The sequence below is a fragment of the Dromaius novaehollandiae genome, unplaced genomic scaffold (assembly GCF_036370855.1).
Source record: "Dromaius novaehollandiae isolate bDroNov1 unplaced genomic scaffold, bDroNov1.hap1 HAP1_SCAFFOLD_45, whole genome shotgun sequence".
Lineage (NCBI taxonomy): Eukaryota > Metazoa > Chordata > Aves > Casuariiformes > Dromaiidae > Dromaius > Dromaius novaehollandiae.
Window position 1 is genome coordinate 1,076,461 of NW_026991505.1, and position 26,403 is coordinate 1,102,863.

At 51.5% G+C, this 26,403-nt stretch overlaps 1 protein-coding gene across 1 annotated transcript; it reads right to left on the minus strand.

Moving 5' to 3' along the window:
- Positions 1–8,596: 8,596 nt before the first annotated feature.
- LOC135327038 (olfactory receptor 12D1-like) lies at positions 8,597–9,565 on the minus strand. Its single transcript, XM_064504657.1, has one exon. It carries the CDS (start codon positions 9,563–9,565, stop codon positions 8,597–8,599), a length of 969 nt encoding a protein of 322 aa, XP_064360727.1.
- Positions 9,566–26,403: the final 16,838 nt, after the last annotated feature.

The following is a 26,403-nucleotide window of genomic DNA, read 5'->3' on the forward strand; positions in this document are numbered from 1 at the left end:
CTCCTTTTCTCCAGCCCCAATTCCACCCTGCAAAGCCTGGCAGGGTGCCCCAGAGGAGGTGGGTCCCTGCAGTGCCTCTGTGATATGAACTGGAGTCACAGTGGGACACCCTGTGTCCTAACAGCAGCTCCCCTCTCCCCACAGCATGTCCCCATGGAGCCCCAGCACACAGGCCTAGAGGGTGCTGGGAGCAGGTCACCTGGTGCCTGTCATCCCGGGCTGCTGGGCTCCAAGCACGCCCCCAGCACAGCTCTCACAACAGCAGGACTGCTCCAGATCTCTCCCTGATTATAGCCACTGCCTTGCGTGACCTGACACAAGGAATGATATGGCTGGGTATATTCTGCATGCCCTGACGTCAAACTGGGAATCATGCCACGAAACTGTAGGGTTGTTATTTCCTGGAGCCCTACCTGTATACCTGCACTTTTTGGTCTGGTGTGATGTTCAGGTGATTCTCAGGAGAAGGCAGCAAAAGAGCTGCTGCATCTCTTGACAAATCAAGGAGTTTTTGGAATGAGAATCAAGGAGTGAGGGAGTGCAGATGATTCTGAGAGAAGAGAAAGTAAGGCAGGGATGTTTAGAAACTGTCTTTTCAGATTGCAGGGGCCAGAGAAGACAGTGATCACTAATGCAAATCCTGAGAGCGTATGAAAGAGATGCCACGTGTGCCTGGGAACACAAAGGTCCCCCTTAGATCTGAGCACATCTGGGAATGTTGCAGGGCCTGGAGTGGGAAAGGCAGTCAGTTTGGTGGCAGTGGTTGGAGAGGATTTTTCTGGTCCAAAGGGGAGGGCAGAAAGGTACAGCTAAGGAAATGCCACAGTGTCACCACAGTGCCATTTGACTTCTGTACATCTTTTCCTTTCTTTTCCTTTCTTTTCTTTCCTTCTTTTTTTTTTTTTTCTTTTTTTTTTTGGTACCTGGATTCAACAAGAGATTAGCTCCCAACCCAGAGACATACCAGTAAATACATTCAAGCTTGAGGTGGCCATTTCTGCCTTAGACAGAAAAGAGTGTAGGTAAGCTGTATGCAAGATGCTTGACAGAGTCAGGCATTATTCATGCACAGTATTGGGGGGTTTTCAAGTCTGACCTCAGTTAATCAAGGCTTCTAAGACTTAGCTTATGTCCAGCTATCAGCTTCCGAGTTCTTCTAGTTTCTCAGTAGAGTCAAAGGAGAACAGTCATGTTTCTGAAGAAACACCACCCAAGGATATATTTATACTCTCTGTATCAAATGAACATAAGTTTTTTTAAGAAGAGATAGGGCCATAAGTCCTCCTGGTGCATTTGTGCATGTTCCATCCATAGCTAATTTTACTCTACAGTAACATTGCATCTTGAATTACCCATCTACCAGCTAAGCCTTTTTCTCTAGGCAAAAGAAACCTTGTGGCCATTTCCTCTTCCCTCTTTTTCTGAAACATTGTAGAAACAAATATGGATGGAGGAAAAAAAATAGCATATCATGTAAAAAAAAGTCAAGATCTTATTTCCCAAAGTGCAGAATGTAAAGCCCGAGGCACTTGTAATGCAGGTGTTATGTGGAACTAGCTCTTGCTCCTGTCCTCTCTCTCCAGGTCAGCAGATATGACGGCTCTCATTTCCAAAGTGTCAGCCTCTTGGGGGTCTCAAGGAAGAGATGTCCAGAAGGATGGGGTGAGTCGAAGGGCATCTGGGGCTGCTGCTCTGCGTATCGATTTCTGAGACATTGTGTGGGCAGGGGCAGACCAAAGACCAGACCATATTGCTTTCCTGGGGCTTCTTACCCCATGTTTGGGGAACTTGCTCATGCCATGGGCACGTGACATTTGGGCACCACAACAGCAGAGGTAAGCTGAGAGCCTGTATTTCACAGAGCTGCATGAGAGTAACACCAAATAATCCCTGCACCAAATAATCCCTACACAGCAATGGTGATAGCACCAGGCGTGTTTGCTGCAGGCTGTGAAACACGTCCCTAACAGCTGCTCTGTGCAGTGCTGAGGCTCTCACACAGAGCCAAGCAGGCAGAAGTGCCGTGGCTCAGCTGCCCGTGCAACTAGGTGGGCGAATAGCTGCAGCAAAGCAAAAGCAAGCAGCAGCTGGTTGCCAGCAAAGGTTCAGCTCACAGGCTGTGCTCCCTCCCAAGCATGGCTAGCCTGCATCTTTCTGCATGTGTCTTCCCTGGGCCCTGCTCTCTCCTGAGGAACTGGCAGCAGTGACAGCTTTCCTTCTGCCTGTGTGGAATGCGCTCTGGTCATCTCAAAGCCCCCGGTCCTGCCAAGAGCAGTCAGCACAAGCCCAGCAGCTCTGCAGTCCTTCACTTGTGGCTCCATGGAGGGCTGTGAAGGAAGAGACAGTGTGAACACCAGAGAACTGTCCTCTCTTCCTCTGGCAAGTGGCACTGCCTGTTTGTTCAGGCAGTTAGAGAGGGGGGCCTTGGCCTCTACTCTGCCCCTGCCCCTGGTATCCCTGGATCTCTTAGAAATTCAGTGCCATGAACCCAGCCTTAGGCAAAAAGGATGCACTTTCCCTGTTCAGAGGCTGGCATCCATCTTGCCTGAGATGTCAAAGCGGCGATGCAAAGACAGTTCAAGAGGCAGAAGTTACACATTGCTGTTGTGAAGTGTTATCTGATAGGATGAGGTTTTTTGTTGCTGTTCACTTTGTGTCCTTTTATACCTGGGGCTTCTAGGAGAGCCCACAGAAATAAACACCCTGAAATTGGCAAGTTTTTCTCCATTAAGGGATTGAGCTATCATCCTTGCACTGGCCCCTGCAGGTAATGCCGTGGTCCTGAACTCACAGCACAAGCCTCTCACTTAGGCCTGCAGTCAGTGTAGGCTATGAAATCAATTGAAGTGTTGCTTATTTTTCCCTGCAGGAGCCAACCAGCCCAGTCAGCCTTCCCTTAATGGGAAGACTTACACCAAGGCTTCACTTGCTCCCAAGGTCTGAGAGAAGGACCCTGAGACTGCAGATACTGTCCCAACAGAAAGCGCTGGCTGGCCCCTCTGCTCCAACTACACCAAACTCACCCTGGCAGTGCAGGTCCCAGGCACCCACCCTCAACCCACCAAATGCTAATCCTCTTGGTGTCAGCCGAGAGGTGCCCACTGCCTCAGCCCCTGCTCCCACCTTTGGCTGAGGGTGTTGCCACAGTCATCAGCCACTGAGCCAGGCTGGGCTGTGCTGCTTGGGCTCTGTGCTGCTGCCCTGTGCCTTTTCTTTTGCGATGGCCAAGGCAGGGGCAGGTTGGAGGGAAAACACTTGGTTGTCGACTGGGGGGGGGGGGGTCCCTACTGTTTCAGCACGAGTGTCAAGCAGAAATAAAACACAGGTGAGGCCATGAGGGAGCTCAGGATCTCAGCCACAAGAGATGTCACGTCATGGTAGGTAAGGGGATTCCAGCTAAGGGCAATGTGTTTGGGAGAGTGACTGTGAAGCCACTTCTGTCAGGCTGTTCATCTACAACGAGCCAGTACCCCTCAGCCCTATCCCATACCCTAAGCGCTGCCGCTAGCCTGTAACCTCTATCCTCCAACAGTCACAACCTAAACCCCTCACTGCTAAGCTGAAGCTGGAACCCATTACCCCTTTTCTGATCTCAAGATCACCACTAAACTCCGGACCTTATGCCCTGGGTCCTATCCATTAAATGTTAGGCGATACCATGGCTCACATTCCTAAGCCTCATCCCTAACTTCGAGCCTAAATCCTTTGCCAAAAAGCTACCTCATACACTATTCAACGACAAGAAACCTTCAATGAAACAGGGAACCTGCTGCTAAGGCTTTCCCAAAACTCAGACAAGAGAGATCTAATGCCTACGTGAATCCTGCACACTAACCACAGAGTACAAACCATCACCTGATGCCAAAGGCTAATTCATAAGCGTTATACTTACACTTCTACACACTAATAACATTCCTAAAACCCAGAGTCTTACACCCATCCTCAAAGGCAAGCTCAAACGTGTTAAATGCCTGGGAGAAAGAGGAAGGGCAGTGGCTATGAGGAGTGAAAAGAGGTGGAGATGAGAGGAGAGACAAGAGGCAAGTGAAAGAGAGCAAAACCTGAACATTTGAGGGGCTAGGCTAAAGGTTGTGAGGTCACCTGTGCTGCAGGAAGCTGTTTGATGAGGAGCATGAGGTGGGCACTGTGAGGTGCTCAAGGGAAGGTCAGGGGCATGCCAGGAGGGCAAAGAGGTAGTGTGTGTGGAGAGAGCTGAGACCCAAGCCCAACTCTGAGCCAGCAGCCAAAAGCTTTGCCTGACCCCACTCAGCACAAAGCCCAAAGCCTGCACGCATGCCTGAAGCCTGAGGCCAAACTTGCTCTGTCGCAGCCCCTAAGCACCCAGCCTTCTTGTAAGCCCAGCTGGAAGGGCTTGGGGGCCTGGGAGGCAGAAGAAGAGCAGGGCAGGTGGGGTGTTGGAGTGCAGGGGTGTGGAGCTGAGGGGAGAGGGCAGAGGCAGGCAAGAGGCAGGTGGCGGTGAAGGTGTGAGGGCTGCGCTGTAGATTGTGAGGTCACTTGTGCTGCAGCAATGTGATTGGTGAGGAGCAGGAGGCGGGCATTGTGAGGTGCTCCTGGGAAAATGAAGGGCATGGCAGGAGGGACAGAGGTGGTTGGGGTGGCAGAGGCAGAGGTGGGTTGGAGGAACAGTGCTTCTTTTTTTTACCAGGAGGTCTCTTTTTTTCCAGCACTTGACTGTCCAAGGCAAGAATGCAACCTGTGAGGACATGAAGGCTCCATTTTCTCAGGCATACCTGTCCTCCCTGATAGCTTCTACTCAATGTAAAGCCATTTCCTCAGTGCGGTGCCTGTACACTTGACTCTTCTTCCAAAATTGGAGTCATGAAAGTGGTGATGGAATGGTATCCCAAAAGGGCCCGTTGCTAGTGTCCCATTGTAAGCTGTTAGGGAACCAGGTTTAGATTCAGGGTTTGCTTTTGGGGCCCTGTGTCAGTGAAGATGGTTAAGGATCCCAGAGTAACCTTCCTGAGGCTGTGACACATTTGTTTGGGTGGGTGATGGCTGAGCATCTTCCTGGAGAGGCAATAAGCTGCCAGCAGAGCTCAGAGCATTTTGGGGAACATCATACAGTGGGGGTGGGCAGTGGGTGGAGCCATACAACACAGGAGACCATCCAAGGTGGAGTCACCGAGCGGTAAAGAGCAAAATCAGGAAATGCATAGGTAAAGGAGGGCTCCGCAATCCCAGGAGAGGCCGTGGAGACCCAGCAGGCTCAGGGAAGAGAGACTGGAGAGCCATCCTTGTACTCTCTTTGGCATGCCATAGGCTGGCTCCAGTGCAGCCCCATAACATATCTCGTGCCCTCGGAAATGCTGCCTGGGCCCTCTGAGCACCCTCCACAGCCACATAAAATGGGAGGCGGGGACTGCCAGTGGCATGAGAACCATCCTCTTGGGTCTGCTTCCTGCTCTCACGAGAATGGGCACAGTGGAGTCGCCTCACGGCCCTGTGGCACCACCATTGGCTCTCTGCTGAGCAGCAGTGCCTGCACGGAGCCCTGCAGGGAGCACAGGGGAGGGGGACCTGGAGCAGCTGGCCAGGCCAGCGTGGACACCCTCATCTGGGGAAGGGCTTTCTGGGGAGCAGGGACGTGCCTGGAGGGGAGCAAGGGGGTGGTTCCCAGGAAAGGTGAGAAGTGTCATGGCTTCTTTATAAAAACTGCTAAGGCTATGCATATGATCAACAGTTGTCATCTGTGGACACTGTGTGGTTCAAATCTCAATACGATACAACCTGGCAACTCTGAGAAATATCAGAGTCTTTGGAACAACCCTTGGGTTGGACTATCAAGACCAGAGTTGCAGGAGAAACTTCAGTCCTGGACATTGTTCCTGTTTTCAGAGGATAAATTGTCAGAGGGCCAGCTTACCCCAATAAATGGACAAATACTTGATTGGGCAATCTTTCTCACCATCATGTCATCACCACCAGCTAGCTCTAGGTTGGCTGGATCACTTTAACCTGGAAAAGGGACCTAGCTAGGTGTTTACATAAGGTGTTCATACGTGTTTAATAAATAGCCACCTGCCACATCATCTAACTCGTGGTGCTCATGAATGGATCAACAAGAGTCTCCCTGTCCTTATCTACCATCCAGCAAAACCACAGCCAAGGGAATGGGCTTGGTGCAATCAGTGGGGAAAGAAGACCCTATTGAGATTGACTCTGGTCTGGCACTGAGAAGAGACATAAGGGGTCTGAATGGACCTCTCTGAAAGGACATGACAGGAGAAGAAGTGGGACACTACTCTGGTGGTTTTTTCACTCACTTGGCTAGGTAGGGTTGATCAGGTGCTGCGCATGGCTAGACAAACGTGCTGCCCTGTTTGCACTCGGCCAGTCCATTTTAATCTCTTTTCTCTCATGCTTCTTTCTCCCCAGTCCCCTTTAGGCAATAACCCCTCCAGTCCACAAGGTTGTCAAGCAGAGCCACTCGAGTGGCCTCATCTGGGAGCGTACACCCCCTCCAAGGCCCCAGGGACATAATCGCTGCCCCAGGAATAGCCAAGTCCATGTGCTCCTTTGCACTGATTAGGCTCCTGGCATTCCTCTGCCATCACTGATCATCTGTTCTTTGTATTGATGGTGACTAGCCTTCCAACACATAAACTCACAGTTTAGTCCAGTGTTTGGCCCATATGTTCTGCAAGTGTTAACAAGCCACAGGAACGATATGCAGAGGAGTTACTGTGCAGCTCTGGGCACAGTGTAATCTGCTTCATAAAATGCATTCTTAGGAAAAACAGGCACTGGCTAAGGTTGAACAATAAGAAAACAGTGGCAACTGGGAGAAAACAGGAAGCTGCTGCTTGGCGACGTTGCCCCACCCCTTGCAATCGACTTCCTAAGAAAACATGGGATCTCATTTTGCTCCTGTTGTAGATGACTGCATTAATCAATGCAGACACCGCACAGTAAAAAACAAACAAACAAACAAAGAGCTACTATGAAGTTAGTGGCTAGGTATAGGTAGAGGTATATATAGGTAGAGGTGTATATAGTAGTGTAAACAAGGAAGGAGGCAGCAGCAAGGCACAAAAATATAAATCACACCACCCTCCTACAGAAGGTAGTCTTAGAACCACAGTGACGAGCTTAACATGGAGCATTATTATGCATATAAAAGAGTCCATGTCTAAAAACAAACCCAAGAAGCCTGTTTTCACAGAAGGATGAACTGGAGCAAGACAGTAAGGGGATTTCACAGGTGATCTGGCTCAAGTCATTGCCTCTGCTGAAGGATACAGCACGCATGCAGAATGGTGGGTTGCAAGGGAGCACTCACATTGTCTTTGGCCAGTTAGAAACAGATATTAACTCTTAAAGACCTAAAAACACTTACAAGATCTCAGACTCAAAGAGTGGTCCTATGGGAACAGGAGATCAGGACCCTTGGGACACTGTCTCTGACAGTATCTGGTCTGGAGCATTGTTTAGGAGAGGAAGAATCTCTTTTGACACCTTCAAGCACATGGCATGAAAATTTTGCATTGAGGGATTACTTGAGGCCCTAATAGAAATATTTACTATCATCATCATCATCATCATTCTATAACACTGTTAAAAATGATAAAAACAACAATACTAGAGGCAGCCTTTTTAAGGCTTATGGTAGGAGTCTCAACATGGAATGTGTTGAGCAAGTAGATATTGTGTGAACCATACCTGGCATGTTGGTGAAGTTTATGAATATGTGGAAAAAACCTGTAGGACAGGTAAGAATCAAAAGATCTCTCCAGCTGTTACTCTTAGTCCCCGTCACCCAAGCTCACCTTACCTTTAAGCCCTAAGGATCAGTTCTGGAAGCTTTCTTCAACTGGAATCCACCATTCCCACTCATTTTGAGATTAAGGGTGAGATTCAATCTGAGATTAGGACACCTACATTTGGGGTTCCAAATGTACCTTCCTCCCTGTGAGACAAGTGCCTGAACAGCAGTTTTAACCACTGTGAATCGAGGCAATGGGGGTGGGATTCAGTTGCCCAACATAGGTGTCTAGCACCATCTCAGATGCCCTAAGATAGCTGACAGCCATACAGGGCTGGTAGATCTGGCGCAGGACCTGTGCCTTTCTGGAGCAGCAGAGAGACACCAGCTGAGGTACACAGAGTATTTCAAGTGGCATGACATACATGTCTGCACATGGCCAAATGAACCCTACAAAACCAACTGAATCCCTCCTTGTCTGTTGGCTTTAGGCTAAGATGAATCATGTCCTGACTTCTCTTGACAGCTCTGACTTGGGGTGGGATTCAGCTACCAAAAGAAAGAAAGAAAGAAAGAAAGAGAAAAAGAATCAAGTGACGTTTGAGGGTAAATCACTCTAAAAAAGGTGTTTTTATTGAAGTATCACTCTCTGGAGCTGCTTCTCTTCTCCACTTGGAGGAATGGGAGTGGCTGTTCCACCAACATATATTCATCTTTATGCACTGATATTGCCCAAGACAGGAGACACAGGGCCATATGCAGTAGGTAGGATTTTTCTGAAGGGACCCAGGCTGTTGGCAGTGAAAAGCAGATTTCTGCACAAGACATTCTTGAGCCAAAAGCTCCTCTGATTGCATTGTCCATTGCCTACTACCCCACACAAGCTGCAAGGCAGAACATTTTCTGCACTAGTAACTGTCTAGAGAAAAGTCTTCTCTTTAGGGCACGTTTCACCTCCGCATTCCTCAGGCTGTAGATCAAAGGATTGAGGACGGAGGTGACAACATTATACATAAGGGTGGCTATCATGTCCCGCCTGGGTGAACTCCCTGAGGAAGGTGGCACATAGTTAAAAATAACAGGGACATAGAATAAGGCCACTACTGTGAGATGGGAGATGCAAGTGGAGAAGGATTTCCTCCTTCCCTCCCTCGACTGGACTTTCAGTCGGAGGAAGGAAAAGATGTACAGGTAAGAAAAGAGTGTGAAGACAAAGGGGCCTATCGCTATATTCCCCGTGATGATGCTGAGCAGGTGCAGGTTGAGCTGGTTGCTATTGCAGGCTAGTCTCACCAGGGGCTTGATGTCACAGAAGAAGTGGTGGATGTGGTTGGGGCCACAGAAATGGAGCCGGGAGGTCATGACTGTGTGCATCAGAGCATGAAGGAAGCCTGTAACCCAAGCGGCTGCAGCCAGCAGCAGGCAGGCCGGTGGGCTCATGATCAGGCTGTAGCGCAGCGGGTGGCAGATGGCCACAAAGCGGTCATAGGCCATGACAGCCAGCAGCAAAGCTTCGCTGCTGCCCAGGAAGTGGAAGAAGTGGAGCTGGCTTAGGCAGCCAGTGTAAGAAATACCCTGGTGCCCCCAGAGGAACCCAGCCAGCATCTTGGGGATGGTAACTGTGGAGTAGAAAATATCCAGGCAGGAGAGGTTGCAGAGGAAATAGTACATGGGGATGCGTAGCCGAGGTTCACATATCACCACAGTCACAATTGCCACATTCCCCAGCAGGCTGGACAGGTAGAGCAGGGAGAAGAGCATGAACAGGAACTGCTGCAGCCCTTGAGGGCTGGACAGGCCAAGCAGGATGAACTTGCTCACCTCTGTCTGGTTATCCATCCCTGCAGGGAAAGAGAGAAGAACTCAGCAGTAGCTTGCTGTCTTTCTGTCCTGAGCTGCTATTTCCATTCCCCAGAGTCCTCTTCCATAACGTGCAGCAGCAGCTGATGCTGCCTCATGAATGGAAGAGATCAGACACTGAGTCCGGAAAGGGACACAAAAGAATCCCTTTTTTTTCCACCCCAGCTGTTTCAACAAACACTAGAAACTGTTGTAACCTAGATGGCCAGTACTGATGCTGGAGCTGCCACCTGTGTACCAGCTCACTGAAAGGAATGGCGTGTTTGAGGACAGCGAGAAAAGAAAATGGGAGGGAGGGAGGAAGGAAGGGAGGGAGGGAGAGAAAGAGGGAGGGAAGGGAAGTTGGCTACCTAGTTTTTAAGATCATTCTGAAATCCTGTTTGTTTTCCTTTTTTTAATTCAAAAAAGGGTTTTCTAATAAGTTTTCTTCATTCCAAATCCTAGCTGAATATACTGTATCTTTCGAAAGCTGAAGTATTATAGTAGTATAGTTGGTCACATATAGTACACCACTTTCAAAGAGGATGAATTTGTTCTGTTCAGTGGTGTCAGGAAACCTTATATAGCCCTCCCTGTCACGGAAACAATCACATTTCTTTCCAACAAAGGAAAATTTCCATCTCTCTGATAGCTCCTCTTGGGATCAAGCCTCTGAACCTTATGGGACTTCAGTGCAGAAAACATCAAGGCATAGCGTTTCAGGCACACAGAAAACTAATGATGTTGTGGGGAGTTGAACTGATTACTGATTATTTGCACAGCCAGCTCTCACAAGCAGGAGGAAGCTGTAGAATCAAAAGCCATTTCTGGAAATATGCAAGGTTATAGCACATCATTCTCAGCAAGACTAACAGTTTTAATGGGGAATTTGCCAAGGAGTTTGACACATGGTTTTGTAATTCCCAAGGATAATACATGGAATAGGTATCATGGCTTCCTTTGACCTGCTACAACTGCACAGCTGGACTCTGCCTCTGACTTAACATCTTTTGCTCCCTTTATAGTCCATGAAGATCTTAAAATGCTTCTTCTTTTCTTTTCATTTCTAAAGATGGAGATAACAAACTATGGTGATTTTCTGAAGGCCTCAAATACCTGTTTCACTGTCCCCTCTGCAAGCTGTGTTTGCCATGAGCAATGGCATCTGAAACCTCCATAGAAGTGCCCAGGTGCCTGATGAGAGCACACAGAGGCAGGGGCTGGTGGGGCAGCAGAAGACCCTGCAGGTGCTGTCATAGTTTGCACAGCCCGTTGTGGTGGTGGTGGCCATCACAGGGCTGTACTGCGCTGGCAAGTCCCACCTCATGAACAGGCTGGGTTGTGAGAGGATGGATGAGAGAGGGGGGGAGCCACACAGGTCCTGGCCCTGGGCGGCAAAGATGCCACCGTTTTCCTGCTCTGTAGCTGACACTGCTGAGCCCCTTGCATCCCCTCCACAGGTTTCTCCCTGGCCTTCCCCATGCAGGCCCATACCAAAGGTATCTGGCTGTGGTGTGTGCCTCAGCCCTGTCAGCCTGGACACACGCTGATGCTCCTGGACACTGAAGGGCGGGGTGATGCGGAGAAGGCGTGGGAGAAGCAGAGGCTTCCTTTTGTGCCTACAGAGAACTTTGTGGAAGCTCTCAAGGGCCCAGGCATGTGGCAGGACTCAAGGTGTTCTCATTGCCTGCACTGGTGTGCCAGGAAGAGACAGAGGCTGTGGGGAAGGAGGCCAGTGCAGAGCTGACTGGATAAAGTCTTCTGGCTGAGGAAGTCCTCCTGTCTGGCATCCTTCACCTCTTCCTTTGCCTGTCAGAGCCCTCATTCTGCCTGGGATGCTGGCTGTCTGCAGGGGACTGGAGCCAGTCTGTGGCTGGGCCCATGACAGTTTGTGGGACACCACCTCTTCACAGCCACTCTCCCTCTCATTCTGGATCTTTGATTACTCAGCAGCCATCAGGCTGGTGGGCCTTTTGAGATCCGGTGGCTGGCAGGGAGCTCCAGGCTTTTGAACTGGAGCTGTCTCTGTGGTGCTGACAGCCAGAGGAGCTAGGAGAAGGCTCGTGAGGTTGACAAGCTGCCAAATTCCTCAGCACTTGCTGGTAAACTTCAGCAGACCAGGAATGGGGAGCTCAGGGAGTCCTTTAATAATCAGAAGCCTGTGGGACTCGGAGAGTTAAGAGCTGAAGACAAGGCAACTACAGGAAGACATGGTGATGTTGTGTGTGGGGGTCTCTCCAAAAAGCTGACCCTGCCATGGCCCATGGTTAGGCATTTAGGGCCTGGGGATTTGGGGCTTTGCTCACTCTAGGGGGGCCTTGCACAGGGTTTCTTGGTATGAGCCAAGGCTGTTTGTTCCTGGGAAACACCAAGAATGACACATGGATCTTCGTGCTAGCCGTACTGCTGTCCCGCACTCTGGTCTATAACAGCAAGGGCACCATCGACCAGCAAGACATGGACCAGATGCAGTGTCCTCAGTGGGGCAGCAGCACCAGGGATGCCCCATCTCCCTCAGCAGTAGCTAAGGGGTTCACACATCTCAGCTCCTCAAACGGCTGCTTTTTATGGGGAGATCAGAGCCTGCTGTTGATGCCCAGTGACCAGGCTCTGGGTCCTCAGGGATCCTGTGCTCCAGATCTCAGGGCTGAGGCTTTGAGCCCTACTCCTGCTGGTGACTCCAGGCTGCTCTCTGTCCCTGCAGAATCTCCCCTTTTCCCCATCAAATGCTGATGGGTGGGGAGGGTGGGGTTAGAGTTAGGGTTAGCCCCTCCCTGCATGAGGATCCAGGGTCTCTGTTTCCTTAGCCAGCTCTCCAGCTATGTGATGAAGCTGATGGAGGATGTAAAGGTGAAAGCAACACCTCGGGAGAGTGGAGATGAACTGGAGGATTCAGATAAAGTTTCCTAGTTCTTCCTGACCTTTGTCTGGGCCGTGCGGGACTTCACATTGCACCTGAAGGTGGATGGGGAGGAAATCTCTGAGGACGCGTACCTGGAGAATGTGCTGAAGTTAAAGCCTGGTAGGGGAATGGTGCTGTTGCCAGTGCTGTGCTTCAGGAAGGGCAGGATGTGTCCAGCTCTGGACAGCTGCATTTCAGCGTAAGGCAACAAAAGCCCAAGCCCTGTGAGCTTGCTCCCTGGCCTACCTCCACAGGTAGCAGCCGGGAAACCCAGCTCTATAACCATTCCCGGGAATGCCTCCACCAGATCTCCCCAGACTGGAAGTGCTTTGGTTTTGACCAGCCAACCAGCAAGAGGGACCTGCCACCCTTGGAAGAGCTTCATAACAGTGAGATCGAGCCTGAATTCCAGGAGCAACTGGTGAAATTCTGCAGCCACATCTGGGAGAAGTCTGCACCCAAGACCATCCATGGTGGCAGCACAGTAGTAATGGGGAACTGTGAATGCCAGGGTCCAGAAGGTCAGGGCTGGCTAGTGGCTCTTGGGACTGTGTCTGGGGAAGGCTCAAATGCACAGCCAAATGATGCAGGTGGGAAATGGAAGAGCTTTTCCACTGGCTGCTGTACTTGCCTCTTGATTGAGAGCCACATCTCTCCCGTTTCCCCTCCCTGTAGCCATTCTTGCTGCTCTGCCTCTTTGCTGCTGTTGCAGACTGAGCATTGTGGCTTCACCACTCCCAGCTGCTCAGAGCTGAGGATGATCCTCAGGGCACCTTCACTCCTCAGGAAAGGCACTCCCTGAGGGTTGTCACAGGGACCAGCATGTGGTTGAGTCCCACCTCTCAGAGACTAGGGAGTGACAGAGAGCTCCTCATCTATCAGTGGCAAACTTCTAGAAAGGTCTCATCCCCATGGGAATGTGCTACCATGCCCTGGGACCTCTTCCCCATCCTAGAGGATCTGGGTCAGGAGGGATATCTGGAGGTCTATATCCACACCCTCTGCTCTGAGCATGGCTAACTTCCCAGTTAGAGCATCTTGGTCAGTACTTTGTCCAGACAAGTTCTGAAAATCTCTGGGCCCCTGCACCACTACTGCTCCACTCTGATGCTGACAGTTTTTTCCCTAATACCCAGCTGAAATGTCCCTTGCTGCTGCTTGTGCCCTTGTCCCTATTGCACCTTCTCCTCCTGTTCCCCCAGCCTGCTCTGAGCACCTGCTTTGGACTAAGCAGAGACAGGCACTGCTTATTCCTACCTGGGGTCAGAGGAGGGCACATGGAGACTCACCTTTACCCAGCCCAGAGGGACTGTGGCAGTGCCCGTGGGCTGACAACAGAGCAGAGCAGGACTGAGGGGAAGTGAGGAGGTCTCCAACAGCTCCTCCCACAAACCCCAGGTAGGGAATCACTCACTGGAAAGCAGTCCTGAAAGAAGACTATGAAGTAGAAGGGAATGCTCTGGTGAGCTGCCGTTCTTGCGCACCTGGACTCTGCATTTCATCTATGGGCACTCTAAAGAGCGATGCCTGTGGTTTCAGCTCCAGGCACATCCTAGACTCCCCGTGACCAACAGCGAGTCCCTACCACAACTGTTGGGGGCTGCTCTGGCTTCAGAGGGGCTGCTCACCCTGCACCTCCCATCCCAGGGTGCCTCTTGGGCTCCTGGCAGCTGTTGCAATGATCAGGAGGGAGAGCCTGTTCCATACCAGTGCAAGGCACCAGGGTAGTGTATCTTATGATCCCAGCAAGAAAGGCACTCAGACTCTGTAAGGTATTGCTTAAAATACCATTTATTGGAGCTGACACAAGAAGGAAAAAGAGGAAAGACAGTATTACATCCCCTTAGATGCTGAGAACCCCAAGCTGTGCAGCACTGGACAGACCTCCAATCAGGGCATGGCATGGCACAGCACACGGTGCAGATCCCATCCATGGAGAGGTTCACCAGCACCTTGCTCTTTAGGGCTCTTACAGGATTTCCTCAGAAGAAAACAATCCTATTCATCATTTATAGTGTCAAAAGGAGGTTTGCATGAGAACTTGCTCCTTCTCTTGAGATAAAGACAAGGGCACACAGGTGGTGGAATTGCCAATAGCAAATGGGAGCTGTCTACAGGCAGGTGTTATAATACGCCTGGAGAGTTTGTCCTACAGCCAAGGGACACGTGCAGCACAGCACAGGCTTGAAGGCCAAGCTGTACGTGCAGCAAGGTGCAGCACAGCACGGCACATGCCTGTGCCTGCTCAGGTTACCCGTTATGTGGATCACCAACTCACCGATGTACAATAGTCTTCCAGTTAGGATCACTAGCGAGCCCTGTCTTGCTTGGGTCCAAGGGCAGCTTGGGGGCCTCAGCAGTGTGGGAGGGAGAGGCGGGAGATACCTGAGTGCAATGGAGGTGCTGCTCTGGGGTCTGGGACCTGGCAGAGATGGCTCTGCCCTGGATACTGCCTGTGGAGCCTCTTCCCAAGAGAGAAATGGTCTCAGCTGTCCCCAGGGCATGGGTGAGTGACAGGAGAGAACCCGAGGAGGCCAGGCCTGGGACAGGGATGGGAAATGGCTCTGTTGGAGGTCTCCCACAGAGGGGATGAGCTGGGCCTACAGTGCCAGGGGCCATCATGATGTGGCACAGCCCCAGGGCATGCTCTGCCGGCTGCCAGAGTGGGGCTGGGCTGTGATACCAGTGCCAGGAGGCCTTCCCCAATGGGCTCCCAAGCTGCCAGCTGGCTCCCAGCCCTTGCCTTAACGCTGCTCACCCGAATGAGCTTCCCAGGGCCTGCAGGGCCTGCAGAGCTGGTTCCTGCTCTGTGCAGCACAGCTGCCTCTTGGCAATGGAGCAGTGAGGAGTGTCCTGGCTCCCGTCTGCACCCAGCCCTGCTGCCCTGCACGTGGTCCCACAGACCTGCCCTGCAGGCACTTCACAGGGCAGGGTACCTTCAGGGGTGGGGAAACATCCCCCTGGCACAGTCCCAATGATGTGCCCCATCCCCCCGCAGCCCTCCTGCTTTGGCAGCCTCCCACCAGTGCCCAGTCCCTGCCTAGCCCTGGCTGTGCCCCACACAGGGGTCAGCACACCGCTGTCCTCCAAGGGTCTTTGGGGGTCTGGGCCAGCAGAGAGGCTGCTCAGGGCTGGCTCTTCCCCCTCGATACAGATGCCGACATCAGGCCTGGAATGAACAATCAGAGCTGGTATTTACCACTGCAAGGGGACAGGTCTTTACCTTTTCCAGCTACACATCAAATGTTCTCTCCTTTCGAGAGGCTCCATCCACTGCACGCCCCCAGCACGTGGTGCCCCTGGAGATCCCATGTGCTCTCCGAGCTGCCTCCAGATTCCCTGCCAGAAGGATGGTGTCTGCCACTGGCCCTGTCTCATGTATGACAGCCCCAGGCAGGTGAGTGGGAGCCCATTCACCATCTCCACTGCCACTACAGTGAGCCATGAATCTAGCCCTCCGTGCCTAGCAGTCTTTACTGGTAAGACTGGTCCTCAGGAATCCCAGGGGCCCGGCGGGGGAATCTGGAGAAAGGAAGACTTTCTCTTGGTGGAGGAGGATTGGGTTAGGGATCACTTCAGCAAACTGGACCTACGCATGTCCATGGGCCCTGATGGGATGCATCCACAAGTCCTGAGGAAGCTGGCAGACATCATTGCTAGGCCACTCTCAATTATCTTTGACAGATCATGGCAACCAGGAGAGGTGCTTGAGGACGGGAAGAAAGCAGATGTCACTCCAGTGTTCAAAAAGGGCAAGAGAGAGGACCCAGGGAACTGCAGGCCAGTCAGCGTCACCTCAATCCCTGGGAAGGTGATGGAGCAGCTCATCCTGGGAGCCATTTCCAAGTATATGAAGGATAAGAAGGTGATCAGCAGTAGTTAGCCTGCACTCACCAAGGGGAAATTATGCTTAACCAACCTGATAGCCCTCTGTGATGGAAAGACTGGCTGGGTGGAGGAGGGGAGAGCAGTGGATGTTGTGTATGTGCAGTTTGTTCAAATCTTCCCTAATCTGAGCCTCCTCTACCAAGGGTAAATCTTCACCTCTCATATTCCCATGGGTCTCAGGGGCCTGAGATTCCTGAAGCCATGTCTCATCAGGAAAGACTGAGACAAAGCAGGCACTATAAACCTTTGCCTTTTCCATGTCCTTTGTTACCATGTCCCCTGCCCTATTCTGTGCTGCAACCACATATTCCCTAGTCTTCTTTTTGCTGATGATATACCTGCAAAAGCCCTTCTTGTTGCCTTTCGTGTCCCCCACCAGAGTCAGCTGCAGGTGGGTTTTGGCTTCCTTCATGCTTGGACAGCAGCTCTATATTCCTGCCTGGTCAAGTGTCCCTGTTTCTGCCTCTTGTATGCTTCCTTTTCATGCTTGAGTTCAGTCAGGAGTTCCATGTTCATCCATGCAGGCCTCCTGACACCTTTGCTTTGTTTCTTGATTATCAGGATGGACCATTCTTGAGCTTGGAGGAGGTGATCCTTGAAAATCAGCCAGCTCTCTTGGACCTCCCCCTTCTCTCCAGGACTGTATCTCATGGGATTCTTCCAAGCAGGTCCCTGAAGAGGCTGAAGTCTGCTCTCCTGAAGCCCAGGGTTGTGATCCTGCTTTTTGCCCTCCTCCCTCCTCTCAGGATCCTGAACTCCACCATCTCATGGTCACTGCAGCCAAGGCTGCCCCCAGTCTTGAAAACCCCAACCAGTTCTTCCTTGTCAGTGAGTATCAGGTCCAGCAAAGTGCCTGCCCTCGTTGACTCCGTGATCACCCGTGTCACAGTGTTATCATCACTGCACTCCAGAAACCTCCCGGATTGCTCCTGCCCTGCCTTGTCCTTGTGTCCTTGTGTGCACACACTTGGGATGGGACCCTCCTGCCCTGTTTTGTTGATTATGAGGTCTCTTTTATCACCTACTAAAGCACTCAGCAGCACTTTGAAACCTCAAGCCCTACCCCTCCACCCACCATAAACGTCTTCCCTCCTCTGCACTCCTTGGAACAATGTGCACAGCTGGACAAACTGGGTTTTCTTGGGTGATCACGACACCCACTTCCCAAACTACTTCCAGCAAATCCCTCCCATGCCCTTGGGCACTGCCAGCCACTCCAGCACAGCACAGCCCCCATCACAGTGTGGCAAAGCCATCCCGACCATGGCCCTTTTCTGAATCATTTTCTCAGGACAGCAAGTACAGAGTCATGGAGCCCAACCTAGACTTCTTGTGCACCGAGGAAATGATGCCCTGGTGTGGCATGCCTCTGCATGGAGGATGGCAGAAGGCAACAGTGCATTGCACTGGGTGTATGCAGGCAGCATCAAGCTATGACATGGCTCCTAAGACACTTTTCCTTAGGACTGAGCTCTGACGCAGGGGCTCAGATGCCCTATGGAAGCCCGCCTTCGATGGGAAGATGTCAGTGGGAGACTGGCGTCAGCGGGAGGACCACTAGTCATTCTTCAGCCACATCTGAAAGTCTCCTGGTTGTGCCCCACAAGGTCTGCAGAAGAAGCAGGCAGAGGGCACAGACCACACTCTTGTGCACTTTTTATGTCTCAGCTCCTTCGCCATGAAGTCTGGCTCTGCAACCCAAGCACACTGGTGTGTTCACCCACCCTGCCTGTTCACACAAGTTATCTGAAGACTGGTATTTCCCACCCCCAGGCACTCTCCAGCCCACTTCAGGCCCCTCCCCAGCTCTCCCCACCTCCCATTGCCTCTCCCAGCCCATCCCAGCAGAGCAGGACAGTCTGGGAATCACCCCACAGCAGTGTCCACCACAGGATGCTGCAGGTATCTGCATACTTGACACCAAGCCTGAGCCCCTCGAATGGGCACAGCAGCTCCTGGGGTGGCAGAGAGTGGGTGTCAGCCTCCCCACCAGCCCTAAGACCTCCAATGGCACTAGGAAATGGAAGCCAGTCACTCTCTTGCCCCCCTGCTCTTGTCTCTAGGATGACAGCTGCCACCTCAGCTGCCTCCTAACCAGCCCCACTCCCCAGGCCAGCACAAGTGTCCTGGTGCTGGGGCTCCTCCAGCAACTCCTGCTGCTCTCCAACCTCCCTTCCTAGTGTAAGACGAGCCCAGCCTTCAGGCACTGCACTGGGAAGATCCCTTTTTAGTACAGAGATGCTGTCACAGCAGCCAGCTCCGACCCAGGCACAGAAGGCCTCTGGTCAGGCAGACCAGGTTCATGCCTCTGGAGAAGTGTGATAAATACAAATATCTGTGTACAGAAATGATTTTCACAGATATAATAAACAAGCAAAGAAAAGCATAAGCCAGCCTGAGAGAAACTGGGAATCGTTCATGAAGAGAGAAGGGCAGCCTATGAGTGGTAAAATATTACACATTGAATCAATTTCCTCAGTGCCTCTTTGATCTCTTTGTTCCTCATGCTGTAGATGAGCAGGTTCAGTGTTGGAGGCACCACTGAGCACAGAACAGCCACCACCAGCTCCAGAGCTGGGGAGGGGATGGAGGGGGGCTTCAGGTAGGCAAACATTGCAGTGATGGCAAACAGGGAGACCACGGCCAGGTGCGGGAGGCACATGGAAAAGGCTTTGTGCCGGCCCTGCTCAGAGGGGATCCTCAGCACGACCCTGAAGATCTGCACGCAGGACAGCACAATGAACACAAAGCACTCACAAGCTACACAAAAACTAACTGCAGTAACCCCAGCTTTCCTGAAGCAGGAGTCAGAGCAGGAGAGCCTGAGGAGCTGGGCAATTTCACAGAAAAACTGCTCCACAGCATTGCCTTGGCAGAATGGAATTGAAAATGTGTTCGCAGTGTGCAGCACTGCATTGAGAAAACCACTGGCCCAGGCAGCTCCTGCCATTTGGACACAAGCTCTGCTGCCCATGAGTGTCCCGTAGTGCAGGGGTCTGCAGATGGCAATATAGCGGTCATAGGCCATGACAGTGAGGAGATAATATTCTGATGAAATGGAGAAAAGAAACAGAAAGACCAGGGCAGCACATCCTGAGTAGGAAATGGCCCTTGTGTTCCACAGGGAATTGGCAATGGATCTGGGGACAGTGGTGGAGATGGAGCCAAAGTCCAGGATGGAGAGATTGAGGAGGAAGAAGTACATGGGGGTGTGCAGGCGGTGGTCACTGGCTATGGCAGAGATGATGAGGATGTTGCCCAGGACGGCAGCCAGGTAGATGCCCAGGAAGAGTGAGAAGTGCAAGAGCTGCACCTCCCGTTTGTCCGCAAATGCCAGGAGGAGGAACTCAGTGAGGAAGCTGCTGTTGGACATTTCCTCCCTCGGGGCAGTGGGGACTGCAGCTCAGAAAAGCTCTGATGAGAATGATGATAACTGCAAAAGAGATGTTGGTGCTTGCAGGTGGGGGGATGGTGGGCAGAGGGAATGAAGGGGCTTTTGGAGGCTCCTCACAGACCTCTTGATCTTTCGGAGTAACATTTTAGGAGTCTCATTCCCACATCTAAACCCCCAAACTTGTTTCCATTTCCCCCCGGCCAGTGGTGGAAACTAACATCACAGACTCCGAAAAGCTGCTTCCCTTTCACGTACCCAGTGACTCACCCTTCCTCTTGAAAAGTCCCCATCTGGGAAGGTCCTCATGGTGAGGCAGAGCTGTGAGCAGCCCCGACCTATGCAGTACCCTCTCTACAGCAGAATGAACCTGCCCTGCTGGCTGTCGCTCCTTCCACCCAGAGCTTCTCCCTGCTGCACCGTGGGGAGTTCCCCGGGCAGGCCGAGTGCTGACCCCTGCACACAGCAGTCACTGCCCCAGGCACACAGTACCCCAGGGCACAGGGACACTGCTCTGCCTTGCAGATATGTGTGCACACCCAGGCTTCACACCCCTGAGGCCATCCCTGGGAGAAGGTGACGGTGAGGCCTTGTCCCTCTGATGGTGTGGCAAATACTCCCTGCCCTGGAGCACATCCTCCTCTTCCACATCAGAGAAACCATGAGAGCTGTCCTGACAGATCCTATAAGCTGTGGGATGTGCCAGGTTTACGTCTAGGTCTAGGTCTAGGAACCACAGCTGCGTTGCTGGTGGCCAGAGACTTACTGTGTTAAGGGCTGTGAACGTTTCTTCCCCAAAGAGCTCTCAGCCCTCCTCCCACTCCAGGCTGCCATGAACGTCTCTCTGCCATGCCTTGTCGCATCTAGGCACTTTCAGGCAGTGCCCTGAGCCCTGCTGCTCTTTGCAGAGGAGCTGCTCCTGGACTGAGCAGCTCTCTGCAGAGTCTGCCAGGTTGCCATGAGCTCTCTCAGTCCCAGGAGCCTGGCCCAGCTCCGGAGCAGAGGCACAGCCAAAGGCAGGACTTTCTCTGCCCTACAGGCTTCCTCGAGATGTGCCTGTTGGCTCCAGGGCTGACAGCTCCTGAGAGGCAGCAGGGTCCCTCCTGGGGAATGTACTTTGAAGCAGGCTAAAGCAATCACCTATCTTCCCTCTCTAAACTGTAGAGAGAGCAGTGGAGTCCAGCAGTGTGATGTCTCCTATCAGAGCATCGTTGTCTAAGAGAGGTGAAACTGTCCTCCTCTGGAAATCCCTATTCCTCCCCAGTTACTAGGCAGGACATGTGGAAAGTCATAGGGAGGGGGTTGTTTTCCCATGTAGGGCAGTGATTCAGATGAGTCAATGCAGGTGCCTCTTCTTTGCTTAGAGGCTTTGGGGCAATTCCTCTCCCTCCTGTGCATGCCGCAGACCCAGAGGAGGTGGGATTCCTCTTCCCTCAATTCATGTGTGCACAACATTTGTGTCTGCATGGGAGCTCCTTGAATTCTAATCCACGGAGGTAGAGGGGAGGAGTCAGTTGCTCACACACAAACAGCTGGTGACATCCGAGGTGCCAGAGGTGATCCAAAACATGTTCAAATGTCTTCAAGCTCCTATGGAGCAATTCTCAAAGACCCACATCCTTCCGGAGCATCAGCTATGGCCTGGGGCGGGCTGGAGGGGAACTATCCTTGGCAACCTGAAAGGACACCAGAGGCGTATGTTTAGGGCATCTGAGCCTGCCTTAATCAACCACATCCTGGCAGCCTGCAGACCTGTTCAGCTGACCAGAGGAGCTTGCCATAAGGAGAGTGAGGTTTCTCTCCAGGCTCCGTCAACTGTGTTTATTAGAGCCCAAGTTACTACAAAGCTAAGACGAGTGCCCATCTCTGCACTGCAGAGTCCTAAGTTGACTCACAGCTCTCATCGGAATGAATAAAAAAGGCCTCTAGTGCTGTGTCAGGGGGCTGGGGTGCCAACACAACCACTGGAAAATACAGCGCAGGACCTACAGGGAAGCCATGCCCTTCTGGATGGGTGCTGGACAGACTCCCCAGGGCATCTCAGAGGGGTGAGATGCCTGTATGCCAGCAACTGAATGCCAACATTGTGGTATGGAGGCAAGGCCCATCCCACCTACGTCCAAGGGTGCTGCAGGAATGGGAGACACTCCCCACCAGGGTTTCTACTCGTGCACCCATGTTCTCAAACTGATGGTTCTCCTCTCCCTGAACCTCTGCTCACCCACGTGATGACAGAAACAGGGAACATGCTAACAATGATCACAGCATAGCTGGATTGCAGGCTGCCCACCTCCAGGGATGTCCTCAGCAGGATCTACTCCTTCCTGGAGATCAGCTTCATTTGTGTCACAGGCGCAGTGGTGCTGCAGAGACAGCTCAGGCAGAAAACTCCTCTCCTGTCATGGTTGCACAACCAAGCCCTGTCTGCCTGGCTTTGGGGACTGCAGGGTTTTCTCTCCTGGTGGGAACCTCATTTCATCGTGGCATGGTGATCTGCCATTAAGTCCAGCATGTCTCTGCTCTGAAAAGGGGCCTTAGCATACATGGGGTCCTTGGCTTTCGGCAACAGGATCACCGTGGCAATTCTGTGCTCGGCCCTAGCGCCACAGCTGAGGTCCTGCAGCCCAAATGTACGCAACCGCACTCTGCCTGGGGCAGAGGCAGGAGGAGCTGCAGCTCTGAGACCAGCTGCCATTGTGAGTCACCTGGATCTGTACTTGCAAACTCAGAAGAAGTGGTTGGAGATGTGATACTCAGCGGCAGCCTTGGCTGCAGTCACCATGAAAATAGTACAGTCTCAGATCCTGAGGGGAATTTAGTGTGGAGAGTAGCAGGGTACAGACCCTGGACATCAGACAGGCAGACTTTGACTTATTCAGGACACAGGAAGGGGGGGGGAAGCAGCTTCCTGTGGGAAGCAGCTCTGACCAGCAAAGGAGCTCAGGCAAGCTGGCAGAGATGGCTTGGCAACACAGGGACCTCAAGGCTGAGCTCCAATGCAAACGAGCAGCACACAGGAGGTGGAAGCAGGGACAGGTTACAATGGAAGAAATTTAGAGATGCTGTCTGGGCATGGCATCAGGAAAACCAAACCTGCCCTAGAGCTGACAGTTGCAAGGGACATCACAGGCACCAAGATGAGCTGGTGCTGCTTCATTAACAGCAGAAGAATGAACAAGGAAAATGTGGGCCCACTTCTAAATGGGGCAGAGAATTTAGTAAGAGTAGATGCAGACAGGTCTGAGCTACTGAATGTCTTCTTTGCCTCACTTTCTGCTAGCAGAGCTTCCCAGGCCTTTGTGCCTAGAGGCAGGACTCAAGGAAGAAAATAACATCCATTAGCGGATGAGGACCAAGTCAGGGGTTACTTGAGTGAATTCGGTCCTGAATAGCCCGTGGGCCCTGAGGGACTGCATCCAAGGATGCTGAGAGAACAGGCCAAGGTCACAGCGAGGTCGCTCTGTATCATCTTTGAAAGGTCATGGAGATCCTGAGACTGATGAAAAGCAAATGTGTTATGCATCTTCAGACAGGCCCAAAGGACAAGCCAGGACTTAGCTCCCCTGTTTAACCTCACTTTCATGAGGACATCCTGTGTAGGCAGCCTCAATGTAATCAACATGATCAATACAAGGCATGGTTCCCCATCCTAAAGTACACATCTAAAATGGGCCAGACGAAGGGTGGTCTCACCAGAACTCACCCCTTTAGGCCTCAGATAGCATGGACACCGCTGATTTGCCTCTCTAGAGAGTGGATGAGGCTGGATCCACTTCCACAGTGAGAAGCCTTGCCCTGAAGCCACAGGCCTGGGGATATCTCAGAGGGTTCTTCCTGGCAGTCCGCTGGGTGCCTGCTTTGGTATATTTGGTGCTTTTCCGTGGCTATTGCTCCACACACACACACAGAGGAGTCATAAAAATGCAAGTGTTTCCTAAAAGATGGTCATAAAGGCCCCTATTAGAGCCAATAGCAAATTGTCCCATCCCAAGATCTCTGGAGGAAGCCAGAAAGGTTGTAAAAAGCACCAGGAAAACCCAGGAAGCCCAAGGCTTCTTCCAAAAGGCCACTGGGTCACAGCTGAGAGGCAGCGCTGGCCAGTGGGATAGAGGGTTGAGCAGAAGGCAGTGAGAAAGGCAGTGGTGGATAAGGGCTTCAGTAAATCCTCACACACATGTTTGAGCCTAGACAATTAAAGAAGGTTATGTCTGTGGGCAGAGGGGGAGGAGCTGAGTGCTAGGAACATGGCAGGGCTGAAGGCCTCTCACCCTATCAGGGATGACAGAGACATTTCCATCTTGCGTGCATGCCTTAGCCTGCGAGATGGGGAATGCATGCTGCTGGAGAGCGAGTGGACAGAGCTCAATCATGCCCATAGAGCTGACCCTTCTCTGGAGGATGTGTGAATCTCCTGGAGTGAGGTCCCACTATGGCAGGCAGAGCAGGAACATTACCAGGACACATATGCGTGCAGGGAAAGAGCTGTGTGCAGGTAGGAGTGTGGCTGATGCAGGCAGGATGGAGAACACAGAGAGCATGCAATGGTCACCTTTAAAGGAAATGCAGTTGTGACTTTAGGAGAACACAAGAACAAGGATGTGCAAGTCACTGCACAGGATACAAGCACATTTGGGGCTGGGATATCTTAGGTGAGTGAGGAGTTCTAGCACGGCTTTGAAAGAAGCCAGGTGGCTTGCTGGGCAACTTGGGCATCAGCAAATTCACAGGAGCCCAAAGCTTTGTTTTTCAAGCAACACCCAGTGAGGATGGAGAGACATCGGTGGAACTAGGGAGAGTGAAACAGGCCAAAGGTGGGGAAACAGAGTGTGTAGGGAGGGAGAAGGTGGCTAAGGTCTGCGGGGAAACAGGAGCAGGCATGGGACAGTGGAGGATGTCTGTGATGGGGATGGCCAAGGTTGGTGGCAAGGCTGAAAGTCCCTGGCAGAACTGAGGTCTTTGTCACCTTGGCTATAGCTGCCTTCTCCACCAGCGAGGCCTGCGAGCAGACACTGTTTCCTTACAGCACCAGGGCCTCGTTGCCTGCTCACCCCTCAGGGAGACCAGGAGGTGTTCTACCATTGTCCCACACTCGGCATTGCCCCTCCTCCTCGCCCCAGGAAGAGCCCTGAGCAACGTGTGAGGGAAAGGATCACCCTTCTGCAAGGCTGGACATTTGTGCTTGACCATTTTGCTTGATAAAACACATCAAGGGCTTACTTGGAATTGAGGCCTCCTGTACACTTCCTTTGACTAACTAACTGCTGCCTCTGATTTTCTACGCTAACCAGCCTCCAGGGAAGGGCACCTCAACTTGTGCTTCCCGTTAACAGCTTTGCAGGTAATGGCCCCCAGTGGGACCCATTAACGCTCTAAGAAACCGCTGAGTTTGCTTCTGACTTTAACTTCTTGAGAGGTTTGTTCAATCTCTTTTCAGTGCCTGCACGAATGCACCAGAGGGCTCATTAAACACAAAAAGGATCCTAAGGAGCAGTGTTTCTTCCCATAACTGTCTTCAAGTTTTCAAGTGTCATGTGGCTAATTGGAGAGATTTCAGGAATGTAGCTGAAAAAGGAAGGTTGCAATGAGCACCTAATAGAAAAGAATCCTTAGGGGGTGGGGGGTTCCTTTTTCAACTTTCTTCATTTTTCAGCTTAATGAATAAGTTTTACCAACATTCTATAGCTGATGCTGATTCAGATTGTCTCCTAGTGAAGTTCAGACACGTAGGAAAAGGAGGATACTTGTGGTCAGACACTGCACCGTCTTCTCCCCCATGCCCTCAGCCCCACCATTTCTCGTCTCAGCCACCTGGGACTCACATAACTCCTCCTCATATCTAACCTTTTTCTACTGAAGTCTGTCGGTGAATGTTACAGCTCATATGAATCAATTCCCACCTGCTTTATTTAGAGAACTACCTGCAAACAGACACAGAAAGATTTTTCTTGGCTGTGAAGAAAGAGAAAACATGGTATAGTTTAGATTAAAAAAAAATGCATTCCTCAACTGTACATTAAGACCAGGTTGCCTCCACTGAAGGCCACTTTCCACAGGGAATAACCTTACTGGAAGTGTTTCAGATAAAGAGATAGAAAAGGATAACTATAAACGCAGTTACGGAGTTCACTAATGAGACAATTAGACAAACTACTGAAAGAGGAGGCAAGCTTAAAAATCCCTGAAGTTCAAAGCAGCAGCTGGGTAGCCGATAGGTATCTGAATGAACAAAGAATAACGGGAGGAGGAAAACTGGATGGACAATGCATAATGGGTGCAGCCAGGTAGTCTTCTGAACAGATGACTTCAGAAATGGTCCATTTAATAAGGATGTGCAGAAATACAGGAAAGATTACTGAGATTAAATGCACAGTATAATAGACAGAGCAGTAGTAACACAAGTACTGGGGAAGATCAACATTTTTTCTCCTGAGGTTAATACACTTCCTGGAAATTTCCAGTTTGGCACTATAGGAAAACATTGACATTGTATTAAAATTATTCAGTGATTTCAGCTGCTAAAATGTGCCTTTTTTAAAAAAAAAGTTGAAAAATATTCTTCAACTTTCCAGGCAGAGCTCAGTTTCCTAAACACAAGCATCTAGTGCCACTTTTAGAGGTCCCAGCGTTCCTGAAGTGTTTCCCTGGGACTGGCAGCTA

Bases quoted from the DNA above. Each gene is read 5' to 3' on its own strand.
- LOC135327038 (XM_064504657.1), bottom strand. From the start codon at position 9,565: ATGGATAACCAGACAGAGGTGAGCAAGTTCATCCTGCTTGGCCTGTCC.